We start from the raw sequence: 18703 nt of genomic DNA, 5'->3' as shown, positions 1-18703 counted from the left end.
GGGGCCTTGGTGTTATCAGCACCGCACTCTCCCGAGTGAGCCACGGGCCGGCCCCTAATTTTGTATCTTTTAATTCAAATTTTCCACAAACTTTTTGAAGTACCTGTTCTGAAGATCTGGGCATTGAGGCAGAGAGAAGTTTGGTCATGTGCTCCAAAGCGGGAGCGCTGCCGCGCTTCCCAAGCGGCGCACTAGCGCAGTGCACCACCGGGCCGGCCCTCCACAAACTTTTTGAAGTACCTGTTCTGAAGATCTGGGCATTGAGGCAGAGAGAAGTTTGGTCATGTGCTCCAGATCATTCAGGAAACGTATGGTGAAGCTTTGGTTGGTGCCAGGGCCTTTGCTCTTAAGACAGTGCCTGTCAGACCAACTTGGGTTCAAGTCCTGGCTCAGTCATGTCCTGGCTGTGGAACTCTGGCAGTTTTCCTCTCTTCTCTGTGCCTCCATTTTTTCACCTGTAAATTGGAGATACTAATAGCACCTGCCTCATAGGGCTGTTGTGAGGATTAAATGAATAGTGTTTGTACGTCGTATGTGCTCAATTAGCAAGGGTGATCATGACCACGCCTAACTGTACTCTGTGCCTGGCACTGTGGGTACTCTTAATGTGCTGTATCCAGTCCTCACCACAGCCCTTCAAGGGAGGAACCTTGATTCTCATTTCAGAAAGGACTCTGAGGCTCAGAGAGGGCAGGCCCCTTGCTAAAGCACACACAGCAAAGCCAAGACTCAAACCCAGAATAATGTAATGCAAATTCCTCTGCTTTAACCATGCCTTGGGGTTCCGAATTAGGGCTTCCATGACTGCCCCTCTCTGAGTGACCTTGGGCCATAGCTTGCTGTGGGCCTCCCCTTCCTGTCTCTGTGCCATAGCTTGCCAGGCTGTAAATTGGGGACTGGCTTGGAAGATGTCCCCCCACTCCATTTCTGGCTCCTGCAACCTCAGGCAGGAAACCATTCCCTTCCCCTCCTCCACTCCCCAGACCAGAGCTTGGCTCAGAGGTCGTGGAAGGTGATGGAGGCTGGCGCCCCCGCAGTCCTGCAAAGGCCAGCAGGGTCCAGTTACTTGCTTGGGGGTGGGGGAGGGATAATGTCTGGGGGTCCTGATAGATGGATAGTCTGCTTCTGCCAATAGGCGAAGGAGCACGCAGAGAATTCTCTGTTCCCCAGATCTCATTAAGCCCCGAGACTTAAATAACTGCTGACTGGTACCCTGGGGAGGGCTGAGGGAGAGCTTCTGCCTGCCTGCCACTTCCTATCCTGGATAGTTAAGGGGTCACAGTATGGCAACCCAACTTGGAAGGAAAAGTCACCTTTTCCATTTCCAAGTGAGAGCAGGTGAACCCTGGGTCTGGGTCATCCCTCCCCCTGCCTCGACGCACAAAGTACCAGAGCGCCCAGCTTGGGGTTCATGCTACTTGCCCCTCTCTGCAAACCAGAGGTGAAGGGTGGCTGTTGGGCACTTTGGCCCAAAGTCCCTCCACCCCCTGCCACCTTCTGCCAGCCCTGAAGAAGCGAGTGCTTAATTACCCAGTCACTCTATCCCTGCTTGGCCAGGCAGCTAAGCCCAAACATCTGGCCCCAGGGCCCACGGCCAGGATGGGTGGCCAGCCCCCACCCACTGCAGGCCCTGACCCTGGACACCTCCCATGGGATAGCTGAGCTCGATCCTTTGCCCGCCAGCTTGCAACAAGCCCAGAGTGGTAGCTGCATAGGCCTAGCAAGCTCAACTGATGCAGAAAAGAAACACTTGACAAAACTCAACACCCATTCATGGTTTACACACACATACACGGAGCAAAGTAGGAGCAGAGAGGACTTCCTTAATCAGACAAAGGATATACAGGAAGACACACATCTGTCATTTTCTATAGGTGATATGACTGTTGACATAGAAAAGCCTGAAGAATAATAAAAGAATTTAGCCAGAATGCTGGATCAATACCCTAAAATCATGTTCTCTCATTTCTTGCACCTCAAAATGTGACCCATGGACCAGCAGCATTGGTCTCACCTGGGAGCTGGTTAGACAAGCAGAATGCCTGTCTCAGGCCTGCCCCAGACCCACCAAATCAGAATCTCCATTTTAATGAGATGGGGTGGCGATTCATCAAACAGCAAATGAACTATTGCCAGAGATACAAGTTTACAGAGGTCTTGCAAGTCCTGTCTCCTTTCTAGATCTTAGATGAACTCTTTCCTGCAAGCACGACATGGGCTGGGTGCAGTTGCACAGGTTTAATGCTCTGTGGTAGCTGTTTTGACATTTTTCACAATTTTTGATTTTGTGTTCTGTAAGCGAAGGCTGATGGGACAGTGGAACGTGAGCGGGGGGAGCTTGGAGCTTGGAGCTTTGGCTCATGCGAAGTCCCACTTCCCTGGATGGGTTCTGGTGGTGGTGGTGGTATCGACAGAGAGAGAGAGGAAAAAGCGTATCAGTTTTTTTTGGTTTTTTTTTTGACGAGATGCCCCACATTTACATTTTGCACTGGATACTCACAAATTTTGTAGCCGGCCCTTCTTGTTTGTAAGCTTGGGGTTCCTCCGTTAGGGGGAGCCCAGAATTTCCTTAGTGATCACCTGCCCAGGTGCACTTTAGGAATGCTGAGTGGCAAGTTAAGAGCAAATCTGTTGGAATCAGGTCAGAGCTGGGTCCAAGTCCAGCTTCTGCCCCTAGTGGCTTTGTGACCTTTGGAGAGTAGGTTCCCTATGTGGGTCTCAATGGTCTTTTCTGTAAAAAGGGAAGAGAAATTTTGAGTTTGTGTATGTGAGAGCTTAGTTCATGATGAGTAGGTCCTGAATTCAGAACTATTAGAAGAGGCCGGCCCGTGGCTCACTCGGGAGAGTGCGGTGCTGATAACACCAAGGCCCCGGGTTCGGATTCCATATAGGGATGGCCGGTTCGCTGACTGGCTGAGCGTGGTGCTGACAACACCAAGCCAAGGGTTGAGATCCCCTTACTGGTCATCTTTTTTAAAAAAAAAAAAAAGAACTATTAGAAGGCAGGAGGTCTTTTTCTTTTCTTTGGAGGCTGACCTGTCTGGGGTCCTGAACTCTTGGCCCTGGTGTTACAAGGTTGTGCTTTTACCAGCTGAGCTAAGTGGACCAGCCCCTCTTGTCTTTTTCTTTTCTTTTTTCTTTTCTCTTCTCCCGTCTCCTCTCCTCCCCTCTGCTCTCCTCTCCTTTTTGATGAGAATTCGGAGGCTTGGGGAAGGAAAAGATCTTGATCAAGGTCAGAGTGGGAGGATGTTGGAAACACTGAGCTGTTAACACCTATCCTGGAAAAAATTTTTAAACAAACACACACACGCACACACACAGAGCCTTATTTACATCCCATGAAATTCATCTGTTTTAGGTGTGCAATTCAATGGTTTTTAGTATATTCAGAGAATTGTGCAACACTCACCCCAGTCTAACTTTAGAACATTTCCACCACCGTCCTCCAAGAAGAAAGCCTGTACCCATCAGCGGTCACTCCCCATTTTCCGCCCAACAGCCCCAGATCCTGGCAACAACTAGTCTACTTTCTGTCTCTCTGGAGGATTTGTCTGCTCTGGACATTTCATGTAAATGGAGTCATACAATATGTGCTTCTTTGTGACAGCTTCTTTCACTCAGCATAATGATTTCAAGAGTCATCCATGTTGTAGCATGTGTCGGTATTTCATTCTTTTTTGCTGCTGAATAATATCCCATTGTGTGGCTATACGACATTGTCTCCACTCTTTGGCTATGAATAGGGTTGCCGTGAACAGTTGTGCGGAACTTTTTGTGTGGACGCATGTTTTCATTTCTCTTGCATAGATCCCTAGGAGTGAATTGCTGTGTCACGTGATAACTCAGTGTTGTGGAGGGGCTGCCAGACTGTCTTTCAAAGTGGATGCACTGTTGTTTACTTTCCACCGCAGCGGGTGAAGGTTCCAGCTTCCCCACGTCCTCGCCAGCACTCCTTGCTGGCTGTCTTTCGAGTGCAGCTGTTTGGTGGGCCTGAAGGCTTTTGCAGCCTCACTTTTCTGTCTTCGCCATTCAGGCGCCCCAACTGGTTTCCTCCAAGGGAGGGATGACCACCTCACCTACACACAGTCGTGCGCTACACAACTGTCTTCCACACACTCACACTCTCACGCTTACATATCCCTCTCACTCAAACACACTTCCTCAGATGTACACACATGCTGTCACGCAGTCACACTGCCCTTCGTCCCTCAGACACTCTCCCACTTCTATCCTCGCCTGTATCCACACACACACTCCCTCACACTCACCCTCACACACACTCACACTGACTCTGTCACCCTCACACGCACTCTCACACACGTGCATGCTCTGACACACACAGCCTCACACGCATACACTAATCTCACACTCACACACACACTCACATTCAGCTTCTCACACTCACGTGCACACACAGCTCTCATTCAGACACTCGCTCAAAGTCACTCTCACACTTTCACACTCTGTCACTCTCACACTCTCCTCTTTCACACTCACTTTCTCACACTCACACTCACTCACACCCCCAACCCCCCCAAGCCCCTTCCCCCGCTGATGATGGCAGGGCACCCCTTCAGTTTAACAGCAGGGATGTTGCACAGGAGCAACCTGGGTTCAAATCCTGGCTCTGCCACTGACCTGCTGTATGAGTTGGGGCAGACCCTTAGCTGCTCTGAGCCACCACATCCGTGAAATGGATAGAATCCAAGGGACTGCTTTAGTGTAGTCAGGTCCATGAGCAGATGCATCCTGTGAACTACCTAATTAGTGCTAAGAATACTATTAGCACTAAGCATTACTTAGTGTTGCTCCCACCCTCTTCGGGCCCTTCCTGGGAATTTCGTGTCCTCCTCGCCTGCTACTCAGCCCCCTTCTGGATCATTATCACCTCCTGGTTAATCCTCAGCTGCCACCACCAATTAGCACCCTGTGCAACCTCCCCCTACCCCCTTCCTGTCTTCTCTCTTCTCTCAGTCAGCGCCACCCTCATCTCAGCCACCTCCAGCTTTCTTGGGACACATTCTTGGCCTAATTACTCAGGCTATTTCAGATTCACAGATAAGGTGGGAGGAGGTCTTGATACATGCTTCGCCCTGCCCCATTGTAAACTCCCCCCATCTTATTCTCTCCAATGACCCTCTACTCCAGGAAGCTCACCCAGATTGCCCAGGATGGGGACTTATGTCCCTAATTCTCTGGCCGAATCTAGATTCAAAGGGTCCTTGGGGTCATTCTATTCGGGCACACATGCTGTATCCCGGCCCCCGCCAAGCAACACCTCTGTGGCCACAGCAGGGGCACTGGGTGCGTGTGCAGGGGCCAGGGAGAGAGAGCCTGACACATGATCCAGCCCTGAGTTGTAGCCTTGCTCTGGGCCCGCAGCCAAGGAGGGCACAGAGAGGAAGACAGAGTGTTTTCAAACAGGGCGGCTGCCAAGAAGGGGCCAGGATGAGAGGGGGAAGGTGTGAAGGAGGGAGGGCCCAGGTGGTGACTGGCTGTGGTGCCTGCATGACCTTTCTTACCCTGGTTACACATACACAGCACACACATGCACATTCACACACACAGACTCAAGGTCTCATAAACACAAACACAGATCTGATGTTCACACACAAAATGAGATGCATTCAAACCCTCATTCTCTCTCTTTCTCACATACAAAAACAATTTTGTAGGCGTATGCAGGCTCAAATGCTCGTGAACACACTGCTATGGTTTAAATGTTTGTCTCCTTCAAGCTCATGTTGAAACTTAATCCTCAGTGTGGCAGTAGGCAGCGGGAGTGGGGGGGCTTTAAGAGGTGATTGGATCATGAAGCCTATGTCTTCATGAATGGATTAATGGATTAATGGGTTATCATGGGAATGGAACTGGTGGCTTTATAAGAAGACAGGAGACCTGAGCTAGCACGTGAGCATGCTCCTGCCCTCTTGCTATGTGATGCCTTGTGTCACCTTGGGACTCTGCAGAGAGTCCTAACTAGGAAGAAGTCCCTCACCAGACACAACCCCTTGACCTTGGACTTCCTAGCCTCCACAACTATAAGAAATAAATTTCATTTCCTTATAAATTTCCCAGTTTCAGATATACTGTTGTAAGCAACAGAAAGTGGACTAATACACACACGAAATCATATTATCATCTATGTACAGTGAGAGACATTTAAACTTTCATTTTATCTCACATATGAAGGTACTTCAAAAAGTTGAAGAGTCGTATTATCTTCTAATTCCATTTTTCCACGAACTTTTAAAAGTACCTTCATATATACACATACACAAAATTACGTAGGCACACACAGGCTCAAGTACTCATAGACACACAAAATCATATTATCATCCACATATCAGTCATCCCTTGGTATCTTCAGGAGACTGGTTCTGGGACCCTTCTACAGATACGAGAATCTGTGGATGCTCAAGTCCCTGATATAAAATGGTATAGTATTTGCATATAAGCTATGCAATCCTCCCATATACTTTAAATCACCTCTAGATTACTTATAATTCCCAATACAACATAAATGCCATGTAAACTGTGATTATACTGTATTGTTTAGGGAATAATGACAAGAAAAAAAGTTTGTACATGTTCGGTGCAGATCCAACCATCCTTTTTTCCCCCCCCAAATATTTTTGATCCGTGATTGGTCGAATCTGAGGATACAGAACCCATGGATACAGAGGCCACATGTACAGGAGGTGCATTCAAACCCTCATTCTCTCTCTCTCTCCTTTTCTCTTTTTCCCTCTGTATCTCTCCCATGGATACAGAGGCCACATGTACAGGAGGTGCATTCAAACCCTCATTCTCTCTCTCTCTCTCCTTTTCTCTTTCTCCCTCTGTATCTCTTTCTCCCCTCCTTCTTTGTCTCTCTCTTCTTCTGTATCTCTCTTTGTGCGTCTCTCTCTTCCTTTGCATCTCTCTCTCCATCTCTCCCTCCCTCTCTCTTCCTCTCTCCTGCACAGCACGCTCTTCAATGCACACTCATGTACATGCACACTGTCCTCCCTCCCAAGCTGACAGACTCACAGTATCACCAGCATCTAAGTGCCAGATGGACTTTATTCGCAGAGAGCAGCTGGGGTGAGAGAAGGTAAAGCACGTCACAAAGAGGGCAACGCCCCAGCACAGGGGTGGAAGGAAAAGGGCAGAGAGAGGCAGGCAGGAGCGAAAGCCAGCAAGAGACAAGAAGAGAAAGACAAGGGCAGGAGGAAAGGGACAAAGAGTCCAAGAGGCACACGGACAGGAGGTGGTGGCAAACCACATGGTTTCGTGTATTTCACAACCATTTTCTGATCACCTGCCACAGGCCAGGCATCACTCCAGTATGTGGGGCCCATCAGGGAACAGGAGGGACGAAGACCCCTGCCCTCTAGGAGCTCACAATACAAGCACGAGAAATAAATCACAGTTAGGAGGGGATGCGCATCACAGATCAAAGGGACACAGTAGAGTGTGGGGTAGGAATGGAGTGGCGGGGGCAGGTTGAAGTATTACACCGGGGGGTGACGGAGGGCCTCACTGAGGAGGTGAGACAGAAACATTGACCATATGCAGGAGGTAAGGGAGTGAGCCCAGAGCATCTCAGGCGAAGGGACCGCAAATGCACAGGCCCTGGGGAAGGTGATACAGATACGGAGACACAAGGTCTCAGAGACCCCTGCAGACCAAGGGAAGGATGCAGACGGCAGACGGGAGAGAGAGGAGGACGTAGAAGGGAAGATCACAAGAGACGGAGAGGAAAACAGACAGAGGAGAAATTAAAAGCCAGTAAATGCAGGCCGAGGAGGTCTCAGCCTGTGGGATCCATTTTTTCTTCTGAGCCTCCCCAGGCCCTTCTCACTGTCCGCCCTTCTCTTCCGCCTTTCTCACCCCTTCAGCCTCCCCATCCTGCTGCTTCCAGGGTTGCCCCAAGAAGCCCCTGACAGAGCTCACAGGGCTCCTCTTTCGGGGGTGAGGGTCCAGCAACCCCCACAGGAGAGCATCTGCCGTGGGCGCCAGGCCAAACCAGGGCTGAGGACGGTCCTGGGGCTGGCCCGAGGCCTTCCAGATGAGGAAGTCCTCATAGAAGGGGTCAGCCTCCACTAGGGGCTGGTCCCAGGGGAAGTAGCCAGTGAGAAGGCAGAAGATCAGGACCCCCAAAGCCCAAGCGTCCAGGGCAGGTTGGATGGGAAGGCCCTCGGGGAGGGGTGGGGGGACACAGAGCTCAGGGGCTGTGTAGGGGATGGGCGGCCCAGCCAGGCGGAGCAGGGTCCCTCGGGGCCGTGTGTGGCCAAAGTCGGTCAGCTTGACGCGCTGGCAGGCCGGATCACACACCAGCACGTTCTCCGGCTTGAGGTCCCGGTAGACCAGGCCATGGGAGTGAATGTGCTCCAGGGCCGAGGCCAGCTGGGCCGCGCAGCGCTGGGCTGCGGGCTGTGGGAGGCCCACCTGCAGGGGAGAGGGGGTCACAGTCCACTTCCCTCCCTGGCTGCGGGCTGGAAGGGCACCGAGATGATAGATCTTCTCCTCAGCCTGAGGAAGCAGGCTCAGGGAGAATTAAGGAGGCTAGTAAGGACTTAAAATGGGTTGGCTCCAGTGAGGCCTAATGTGAGTCCTTGTGAGGCCAGCTGTGACTCCGTGAGGCCTGTGAGTCTCTGTGAAGCCCAATGTGGCCCCGTGGGGCCTGCGAGCCCCTGTGAGGTCTTGTGTGACCCAGGAGGCCTGTCAGCGTGGTAAAGCCTAGCATCACCCATTGAGGCCTGGTGAATCTCAGCAGGGTATAGTGTTAGTTCTGGGATGTCAATGAACTCCAAACAGGTTTAGCAATTCCACAAGTCCTATGGACCCAAAGAGGGGCATCTGGGGGACTAGGCAAGGTCCAGTGAGGCCTAATGCAGTGAATGTGATTCCTGAGGTCCAAGTTGTTTGGGGCATTTCTGTGAGGCTCTTGGAGGCATGCTCAGGGTCCACCTACCCACCTTGGGCTGGATGAAGGTGATGAGGTCTCCATGCAGAATGGGCTCTGTCAGGAAGCTGTAGGAGTTGGCTGACTCAATGCCAATGCCGTAAGCCACTACGATGGCAGAATGGGTACCCAGCGAGAGGCCCACACAAAACTCATACAGGAAGCCACGGAGGGAAGTGGAGGGCTTCGGGAGCTGCTTCAGTGCCAAGGGCGTGCCTAGGGGCAGCAGAGACAGATGTGGGAGGTGTGCAAGAGCCAGGGGTCACCTGGGCCGGCTGCCAGCTCCCCTGTGGGTACCCTTGCTGGCCTCTCAGCCTGGACTCTCCTCCCCATATACTATCTCCACCTCCCCCAGTTCCTGTTTCCCTACCAAGCCCACCTGAACAGCCTTACTAGTGGTTCTACTAATAATAGTGCTTAGTGAGTTTCTACTCTGCTTTCTCACAAGTCGGCTGTCTTAGAGTAGATGGAGGGAATACCATAAAAACTGAGCTCAAAACCTCCAGTGACCTCATTTGGCTCCTGATGAAAGTACATCCACACGTGAGGCAAAAAGGCATGTTTGAGGCAGTTGGGGAAAAGATAACCTGCACTGGGTAATAGATCTGATTAAGGAATTACGAATTTTGCCATGTGTGGAAATGACTTCTTAGAATGTAAACTCCCCAAAGACAGCAACAGCTGGTTTCTTCGGTTTTTTAGTCATCAGCTTCCAGAGCCCAACTCTGCCCATCATGAGGCTGTGTGTGACTGAGGAAGGTCACCTCTTTACCTAAAATGCCAATGTTCCCCTTCCACTCTCCAGCTGAATGCGGCAGTGCCTTTTTTTTCCCTTTCTTTCTTTTTGTCCTTTTTGAGACCGGGCACACCGCGCTCAGCGAGTGAGCGCTGTGAGCACACCGGTCATCCCTATATAGGATCTGAACCCGCCGCAGGAGCGCTGCTGCGCTCCCAGTGCTGCACTCTCCCAAGTGCGCCACAAGCTCGGCCTGGCAGTGCCTTTTGTAAGTGTCTACATTGTCTTAGATTATCGCCCTAACAGCACACACTACCCTCTCTTTTAATGATCTCTGCACATCTGTGCTCCCCACTGTACCACGAGCTCCTCAAAGACTGTTACATTTTCCTGCACCCCCAGCTCAGGGACAGGCATTCAGAAGGCCTTAAAATGTACATTCAGTGAAACCCAAGTGGATGAGGCCCCATTTATAATGCCTCTGTTCCCCCATTATTGGTCATGTCTCCATGTTCTACAAGGACCCAGGTCTGGATCTCTCTTTCTGTTTGCATCTCTCTGTTATGGGCTGAGTTGTGTCCCCCGCCCAAATTCATATGTTGGAGTCCTAACCCCCAGTGCTGCAGAATGTGATCATATTTGGAGATAGGGTCTTTAAAGAGGTAAAATGAGTGGGGTCACTCATTAGGGGCCACTTAGAGTGGGCCCTAACCAATTGACTGGTGTCCTTTTAAAAAGAGATTAGGACACAGATGCGCACAGAGGGAAGACCATGTAAAGACACAAAGAGAAGATGGCCATGTACAAACCAAAGGAAGAAACCAACCCTGCGACACCTTACCCTCAGAGTTCCAGCCTCCGGAACTATGAGGAAATATATTTCTGTGGTTGAAGCCACCCGGTCTGTGGTACTTTGTTATGGCAGCCCTAGCAAATCAGTACACACTTTCTCTTCCCATTTTTTCTCCTTGAAGGCAGGGACTGGCTCGGATTCATCTCTGGGTCTCCAGAACCACCCAGCACAGGGTTGAGCCCCTGGGTCACCTCAGAAGGTGTGTCTTGAACTGAGATTGACTCCAAGTTTTATCCATAGTATCCCTGTTTCATGGGACAGAAGCCACGTATATGTCTGGCAGAAAGGTGCCAGAGGACGGGGGGAGCTTGTCCTGCATACCCACTGTGTTGGTTTTGCTAAGTACTTGGCAGACAGCAGCATTCTGAATTATCCCACAGTGACCACTAAACCAGTCACATGTGGGGCCCACGAGGGTGGGGACACTGTTTTACCCACCATTGTTCCCAACAAGTAGAACAATCGATATATGCTCAGAGAATCAGCAGTTCTTTCAAGCAGGAATTGTTACTCACATTTTCAAAGGAGGAAGCGGAGGCTCAGGAAGGTTAAAGGAGTTCCCCCAAAACACACAGCTTGGAAGGGGCAGAGGTAAGACTTGATTCAGGTTTACCAGATTCCCAGCTTTGACTAGCTTCCCCCTGGGTCCATCCCCAGGCCCCAGCTGTACCCCACGACCCCAGGCCCTGCTACCTTTCTGACGGTGGGTGACCAGCAGGACACGGCCAAAGCGGCCCTGGCCCAGGGGACGCACTTCCTGGTAGAGCTCATCCACCTCAGCTCGGACCAGGGTCTGGGCGCTCAGTGTCATCATGTCCTCCAGCGCCAGGGCGGCCTCCTGGCCCTGCTGAAGCTCCTCCGCGGTGAGGCCCCCTAGGCCTTCCTCACTTCCGTCCTCTGCAGCCCCCACCTCCACAGGCTCCTCATCTGACTGCTTACCAGGCATCTCTGCAAGGACAGGCACAGAGGGTGGCCCAGGGCTCAGATCTCAAGAGGTCTGGTGCCCAAGGGTGGATGGCTGGGGACCTGGACTCCCGGGTCTGAAGGAGGAGGAGCTGGGGGTGGACTCCTGAGAATGTGAGGAGGGGCTGGGGGCTCGTTGCCACTTCCCATTGTGACTCAGTCTTCCTCCTAGTGAAAGGTCTCTGAGGAGGGGGAGCCCAGTTGCTGGTGTGAGGTGAGGCGAAGCAAGAGGTCACAGATGTCCCCTGCCCCCACATCTCTGTGCCACCCAATGGACTAAGGGTGAAAGATGAACCATATAAGGGAGACACCCCCATCTTGTTTCCAAAGCAAACAGACTTGGGCCCTGGGGTTGGATGAGTAGCTTCTGTCTCCTAAGAGCAAACAGGTGCTCTCTGCCCCCAAGGGCTGGGAGGGTGGGGCTTTGCAAAGAGGGCCTGGGACGCATGGGTCCTCCATGGGAACAAGCACTTGGGATCAGTCCCAGGCCTGCGGTACAACTCTCACAGCCCAGCCCGCCTCCGTCAGACCCAGGAGTCCAGACCCCAGCCCTCCTCCTTCAGGGGTCCAGACCCCCAGCTCACCCTTCTCCTGGAACCTCAAACAAGTAGGAACCTCACACAACTAGGGACCCTGCGTTTTGTTCCCCTGACATTCAACCACTCTACGGCCTCAGGTGCAACCTGTGCTTCTCTGAGGGACGCCAGGACTCTGGCCACCTGACTGTCTATACTCTTAGGTGCTACCCACCTCAGGCCATTTAACCTTGCCCTCCACCTAACCAGGGCTCAGACCTCCAACCTCACCTTCTCCAAGGCTTGCCCGACTCTTCGGCTGCCTGCTGTGGTCAGTGCCCGGCACTTAGAGCCCATGCCAGCAGGAGCCTGCCCAGGAGCAAGACCCCGCCCCCACCTTGGGGGTCGTAAGTCCCGCCCCCGGCCCCGCCCCAGCGCTGCACCTTCTGCCCCGACTGTGAGCAGAGCGACATCGTGCGTTGACTCCTAGAACTGTCTGTGGTTACACAAATGCCCTGGACCCAGGAGCTCAGCCCTCTTCCCGCTGACTCAGGAGTCCAGGCCATTTGAAGTTTGCAGGCACTGAATATAGACCTCCCCTCCCCCACAGGGTCCCTCTCTTTCCAGTTGCTGCACCACCTGCTTCCCTCCTTCCCCCCCCAAGTCTGAGGTCATCTCTCACTGCATCATTCTGGAATCTCATTGTCTCATCCTTTCCCCAAACAGGACCCCAGTATCTGGTCCCCTGGACACCCCTTTCCTAACACTTGTGTCTGACCTGTCAATGGAACATTGATGGGGGCAGCTGGGTTGGGTCAAGGCAGGGGAGGGTTAGATAAATGGTTTCATCTTCTACAAGGGACCAGACTCCTGGGTCTAAAGGAGGGGGAGGGGCTGGGATCCTGGACTCCTGGGTCTAAGGGAGGCTGGGGGTCCTCCTGAATACAGAGAGAAGAATAACAATAGAAATAATATGAACAAGTACTGTAGGAATAAGGACCACCCAGCACTTCTCTGCTATATGCACAGGGGGATTAAGTCACTCCCTAAAGTCCCCCAGCCCCTGGCCTGCGGTGGAACTTTGTGTGGGTTCCCTCCTTTTTCTGGGACAGCTGCACCTACCCCATAGGTTTATAGCATCATGACCGATGTGAACTCACTTTATTAATTGAAATAAAAATTTTATTTTGGAATAATTTTAGATTTACAGAACAGTTGTAAAAATCGTTTAGGGAGTTCCTGTGTATCCCTCATCCGTCTTCCCCCACAGTTAGCATCTTGCACACCTGACCGTACGTTGGTCAAAACTAAGTTGTTAACAAGTAGCCAAACACCAGACCGTTCCTATTTCACCAGCACTTCCACTAATATCCTTTTTCTGTCCCAGGATCCAGTCCAGGATACTATGTTGAATTTAGTTAGCTCACCTTTAAATCCAGAAAGCATAAATTCCTGTGGGGGAAACAGTGCAGTTCCTGACCCTCCACTGGGGGCTGGGGACACAGAATCAGGTCCACTTGGCCACCGTCCTGCAGACATGAACCATCACAAGTGGGGGGTCCATGTGCTCTAAGGGAAGTGGCATGGGACAATAGGACACCCAGGCCAGCCCGGGTGAATAATGAGATCCATTAGAACTCGTCCTAGCTCTTAGGAGTGACAGGTCTGAGGAAAACAGACGAGATGGAGCTTGGATAATCACAGACCATGGTTTTCTGTGCTTTGTGGGAAAAGAGCCTGGAAAGATCTAGAAATGAAAGAGACTAGGTTCATCCCGAAAAAGATAGAAACGTAGATCGCTCTGATACAAGCTCTTGAAAAGGTCAGACAGAGCTGGGGGTTGGGGCCACTTTCTGGAGTGACAGGGCTGAGGGGAATGTGCTCTTGGTGGAGGCCACAAGTTATGCAAAAAATCTGCCATCAGCAAAGTGTGTGTGTGTGTCTGTGTGTGTGTGTGCGTGTGTGCGCACGTGCATGTGTAGATTTAGGTCTAGAGTGGATGACTGACTCCTATAATGTCACCCAGAGCCCAGAGAGATGGGAGAGGTGAAGGGTGAGATTTACATAGTGTCGGATCCTGCAAGTTAGATTTTGTGCCATGGACAGTGAGAGCTACCCTAGGTCTTAGAAGAGAGGAGTAATCCCATTGGAACTCCAAGATAAACATTCAACATGTCCCCACAGTACAGAAACTCTCTATAGGTGGAACAATGCCTTCCTTCAAGAAGACACACTTAGGACAGAGGGAAGAGGAAGGGTCCTTGATGGAGGATAGGACTCCTGAGCTTGAGGAAGGAGGGGCTGGGGGCCTGGACTCCTGAGTTCTCAGCTGGGAGGAAGTCCAGCCTTCAGCAGGGAGAGGTGCAGTGTGTGTCCTCTCTGTCCTCCTGGGAGCAGCTGTCTCCCCATCCAGGTGGCCATGGGGACTCGGGGAGGGGCCTTTGGCCCAGGCTCTGGCCACCTGTCTCAGTCACCTGGTCAGGGAGTTCCCCCATCTGTCCCCATCCTCCCGCCACCTTTGTCATCCTCCTCCTCATCTGTCCACTCCTCCAAGCTCGATCCTCCCTCTTCCCCCTCCTCCTCATCCTCATAGGACACACTCCCCAAGCCCCCAAGTCCCTCTCTGTTCTCTTCCAACCCCCAGTCATCCCCCAGGAAGTCCAGGACAGCCAGTGGGGGGCTCCTAGTCTCAGGATCCAGGTCCAGAAGCCCCTGGAGCAAGGCCAGAGCTGGGGATGCAAACTGGTCCCAGGGTGGTGGTGGCCGAGATGGCTGGGGCTTGGTGGTTATCCAGCCGGCAAAGGCTTCAAATTCAGGGTCAGAGGCCAGTGCCACATCCCAAGGGAAACAGGCGGTGGCAGCGCAGAAGAGAAGCACCCCTAGGCCCCAGGAATCCATGGCTGGCCGCAGGGGCAGGGTGTTGGGCGGCAGCAGGAGGCAGAGTTCTGGTGGCGCTGTGGGCAGTGGCACTGGTGGGGTAGGGGTTGGGCTGCCCTCTGGCCTGGTCAGACCCAGGTCACCTAGGGCCACATGGCTGCAGACAGGGTCGAAGACCAGCACATTGTCTGGCTTGACATCTGCATGAACTAGTCCCCGGCTGTGGAGGAAGTCCAGGGCTCCAGCCAGTTGGGCCACCACCCGCTTCACCAGTAGCTCCGGGAGGCCCTGAGGTCAAGGAAAGAGAAGAAGGTCAGGATGTCTCAGTTATCTCTTAATCACCCCGAAAGGCTCTAGACTCCTAATCCCTAAAGGTTCTGATTCTTGGGGTTCGAGAATCTAGAACACCAGGCCAGCAGCTACCTTCAGTGTTCATGTAACACCCTCCCAAAGACCTTCTCCAGGTCATCCTCAGCCACAACTGGCACCCATATCTTACTCCCCTAGACCAAATCCCAAATGTTTTTTCCCACTGGAACTGCAATTCTAACCAGAAGCTCTTTCTTTTAGCTTCCTTCAAAGATTCTCCTAACCCTAACGCTCAAACCCACTCAGAACATTTCTTATACATTTCCTCTGAACTGACCACCAAGATTCTCTCCGGTGAGAACTCATACTTAACTCCAATCTTAGTCCAGTACTAGTTTAGATTTCATCTCTAACCCAGACCCTGCTCTAACATGCCCAGTTTACTTCATCAAACAATTGATTAATGTACCCATTCAGCTAGCTAGCTGGCCAGCCAGCAATCCATCTGTGAAACTAGTCTTCCAACAAATAGTATTCAACAATGTATCCACCCAACATCCATTCCACCAGCCGGTCAGCAATCCAATAATTTATTCAATTACTTAATATCCAACATCCATTTGTTTATCCTTCCTTGCTTCTTTTCATCATGCACCCACCCATCCGTCTGCTCATACTTCCATACTTCCACTCGTCCATGCAATCCACCCACCCATCCTTCCACCCACCCATCCATCCGCTCATACTTCCATACTTCCACTCATCCATGCAATCCACCCGCTCATCCTTCCATCCACCCATCCATCCGCTCATACTTCCATACTTCCACTCATCCATGCATTCCACCCACCCATCCTTCCACCCACCCATCCATCCACTCATACTTCCATACTTCCACTCATCCATGCAATCCACACACCATCCTTCCATCCACCCATCCATCCGCTCATAATTCCATACTTCCACTCATCCATGCAATCCATCCACCCATCTTTCCTTCTATCCATTCATCTATCCCTCCATCCATCCTCCGTCCTTCCTTCCTTCTTTCCTTCCCCTTCCTTCCATTTATCTCCAATCCCATCTCAAACCCAAAGTCTATTCCTAAAAATATCTCCACTTTTAATCTTCAAACTGAAGAGGCTCTAGAATCTCATGGATTCAGTCCTGACCTGGTCACCTTTCTAGAGGAAACCCCATGACGGCCCATCTCCAACTCAGTAGGTATACACATCCTCAACCATCCTCAACTCCCTCTGCAACCCCACCCATGCTTTTCTCCATGTGCACTACCAACCTAACTCAACCCACCAAACTCCATCTATGCCCACACCCCTAATCCCAATGCCAACTAAAGTCCCAACTCTGTGTCTATCCTCACCCCCCTCATCATCCTCAGTCCATCCTCAACCCCAGTACCAGCAGTCTGCCCATCCGAGCTTGTTTAGATAATTGAATGGAATAGGGTTGGTTGGGGTCAGGCATGGAACTGCATTGAGAATTAGAAACGGGAGGTCATTCAGGGGCTCAGGGCAGAGCTGGGCTGGGTATTGATTTGGGGGTCAGGGTTGGAGATAGAAATAAGGTTTGGAGGGGCTGGCCCGTGGCTCACTTGGGAGAGTGCGGTGCTGATAACACCAGGGCCATGGGTTCGGATCCCTATATAGGGATGGCCGGTTAGCTCACTTGGGAGAGTGTGGTGCTGACAACACCAAGTCAAGGGTTAAGATCCCCTTACTGGTCATCTTTAAAAAAAAAAAAAAAAGAAGAAGAAGAAATGAGGTTTGGGACAGAGTTAGATCTGTAATAAGCAGTCCTAACTTTTGTCTCCTGCCTGCCTCACCCTTTCCTGAAGCATCCCGCTGAGATCCCCACAGGGCGCATATTCCTGGGCGAAGACAAAATGTCGGGGGGTTTGCAGGGGTCCTGCCAGAGTCTGCAGCAGGCCTGGATGTGAGGAGACGCAGCGGCCCACACAGAACTCTCTCAGGAAGGTGGTTTTCAGGACTGAGTCTCGACGTAGGAGCTTCAGAGCCACAGCTGGACCTGCCAGGGAGATGGGGTCAGAGTGAAACTCAGGGGGCTCTGGTCTTGCTTTGGGACCTTACACAAGCTGCTTAACCTCTCTGAGCCTCGACTTCTCATGGGCAAAATAAGTTTCTCCATCTGTGAAGTGTAGGTTGGAGCAGAGCTTCCCCGAGGACCCCTCCTGCTCTGCGTCAGTCTGCTGAGGCCTTGCACAACTGCCTGACCCTCTCTGGGCCTCAGTTTCCTCGCATAAGGTAGGGGACATGGTGGTGACTTGGGTTCCAATCCAAGTTGCACTCCTGCCTTGCTGTGGGATCTGAGGCAAGCCACTCACTATCCCTGGGTGACCTCTGTTTCTTAGAAGATCACAGAACTCAACTTTCTGAGAGTCCCCATCAAGAAGGGTCCCCATCACCTCCCTGTCTGGGTGGCTTCTCAGAACCCATGTTATAGAGAAGTTTGGGAGTCTACCCTTGGGTGGGTGCACTCACCCCCTCGGCGAGGCTGGGCAAGGAGCACACGGCCGTAGGAGCCAGAGCCCAGCTTACGGATGAGGCGATACTGGGTGCGCAGACTCCTCAATGGTGTAACCCTGGTGGCTGTCAGCTCCACCAGCCGTTGGAGGGCCGTGGCTGTGTCCTCCTGCAGGAGAGGGGGAGGGATGAGGAGGTGGTGAGTCTGGGGTCTACTGAGAGCAGCAGGGGGGGGAGGTTGGAGACCCAGCCCAGGGGCAGATGTGTGCGTGTGGGAAGACATGACAAGGGTCACTGTCCCCAGAGAGAAGGATGAGTCACAATGACTAAACTAGTCTTGGGCCACCTGTTTTTGTGTCCTGGCAGGGTTGGGGTCATTGTCTCAGGGGCCCCACCTGCACCCATCGTGAGAGTGGGCCAGAAGCCCCAGCCCCAACTGGGGCTGCATCCTCAGTCCACACCCCCTTCCCGTCTCTGTCTCCTCTATCCTCTCTCCTGTGTGTCCAGTTCTTGTTTCTGAGTCCATTTCTCTGGGGTCCTCAGTCTTGCTGTGTCTCTTTCATGTCTGCATTATTCTCTCTCCCTATGTCTGGGTCTCTGGGGGTCTCTCTGTTTCCCTTTTTTCTGTTTCTCTCCCTCTGTCTCTCTGTGTCACTTCTCTGCTCCTCTCGGTCTCTCTTCCTTCCTTGTCTCCCGTCTCTCACCTCTGGGTCTCCATCCTCGGGGATCTTGGAGGCCCTTAGCTCCATCTCAGGGTCACCTGGTGTTGGCTGGCCCTTGGGAAGGCACCCCTTGTCTGAGCTCCCCCAAAAGCAACCAGTTCCCTACCCACCCCCACCCCCCTGCCCCAACAGGTCCTTGCCACGAAGAGCCAAAGTCTGGGAGCTCGTCTGAAAGGGTCAGCCTCAGTCTCACTCTGTGTCTGTCTGAATCTGCCTCACTCAAAAGATTTCTCTGACCTTCTCCACCTCTTTCTGTCACCCTCTGGGTATGTGTCCC

At 52.2% G+C, this 18703-nt stretch overlaps 2 protein-coding genes across 2 annotated transcripts; both read right to left on the bottom strand.

Annotated features, from left to right (window-relative positions):
• Positions 1-7095: 7095 nt before the first annotated feature.
• SBK2 (SH3 domain binding kinase family, member 2) lies at positions 7096-11485 on the bottom strand. The gene is made up of 3 exons (XM_008582222.1): positions 11233-11485; positions 8964-9166; positions 7096-8433 (listed from the first exon to the last, which is right to left on the bottom strand). The coding sequence occupies exons 1-3, from the start codon at positions 11483-11485 to the stop codon at positions 7843-7845; spliced, it is 1047 nt and encodes a 348-aa protein (XP_008580444.1). The 3' UTR covers positions 7096-7842.
• Positions 11486-14176: 2691 nt separating this feature from the next.
• On the bottom strand, positions 14177-18453 carry SBK3 (SH3 domain binding kinase family, member 3). Its single transcript, XM_008582221.1, has 4 exons — positions 18409-18453; positions 17723-17873; positions 17047-17249; positions 14177-15182 (listed from the first exon to the last, which is right to left on the bottom strand). The coding sequence occupies exons 1-4, from the start codon at positions 18451-18453 to the stop codon at positions 14496-14498; spliced, it is 1086 nt and encodes a 361-aa protein (XP_008580443.1). The 3' UTR covers positions 14177-14495.
• Between the last annotated feature and the right edge of the window lie 250 nt (positions 18454-18703).

The sequence above is a fragment of the Galeopterus variegatus genome, unplaced genomic scaffold, assembly GCF_000696425.1.
Source record: "Galeopterus variegatus unplaced genomic scaffold, G_variegatus-3.0.2 Scaffold2545, whole genome shotgun sequence".
NCBI lineage: Eukaryota > Metazoa > Chordata > Mammalia > Dermoptera > Cynocephalidae > Galeopterus > Galeopterus variegatus.
This window is presented reverse-complemented; position numbering and strand designations above follow the sequence as displayed.

Excerpts from the sequence above, each read along its gene's own strand:
- SBK3 (XM_008582221.1), bottom strand. The coding sequence starts at position 18,453 with ATGGAGCTAAGGGCCTCCAAGATCCCCGAGGATGGAGACCCAGAG. Across the intron at positions 17,874-18,408 it reads CCGAGGATGGAGACCCAGAG|GAGGACACAGCCACGGCCCT; the intron begins GTGAGAGACGGG and ends CCTCTCCTGCAG. Across the intron at positions 15,183-17,046 it reads GCGGGATGCTTCAGGAAAGG|GGCCTCCCGGAGCTACTGGT; the intron begins GTGAGGCAGGCA and ends CCTTGACCTCAG.
- SBK2 (XM_008582222.1), bottom strand. The coding sequence starts at position 11,485 with ATGCCTGGTAAGCAGTCAGATGAGGAGCCTGTGGAGGTGGGGGCTGCA. Across the intron at positions 9,167-11,232 it reads GGTCACCCACCGTCAGAAAG|GCACGCCCTTGGCACTGAAG; the intron begins GTAGCAGGGCCT and ends TGCTGCCCCTAG. Across the intron at positions 8,434-8,963 it reads TCACCTTCATCCAGCCCAAG|GTGGGCCTCCCACAGCCCGC; the intron begins GTGGGTAGGTGG and ends TCTCCCCTGCAG.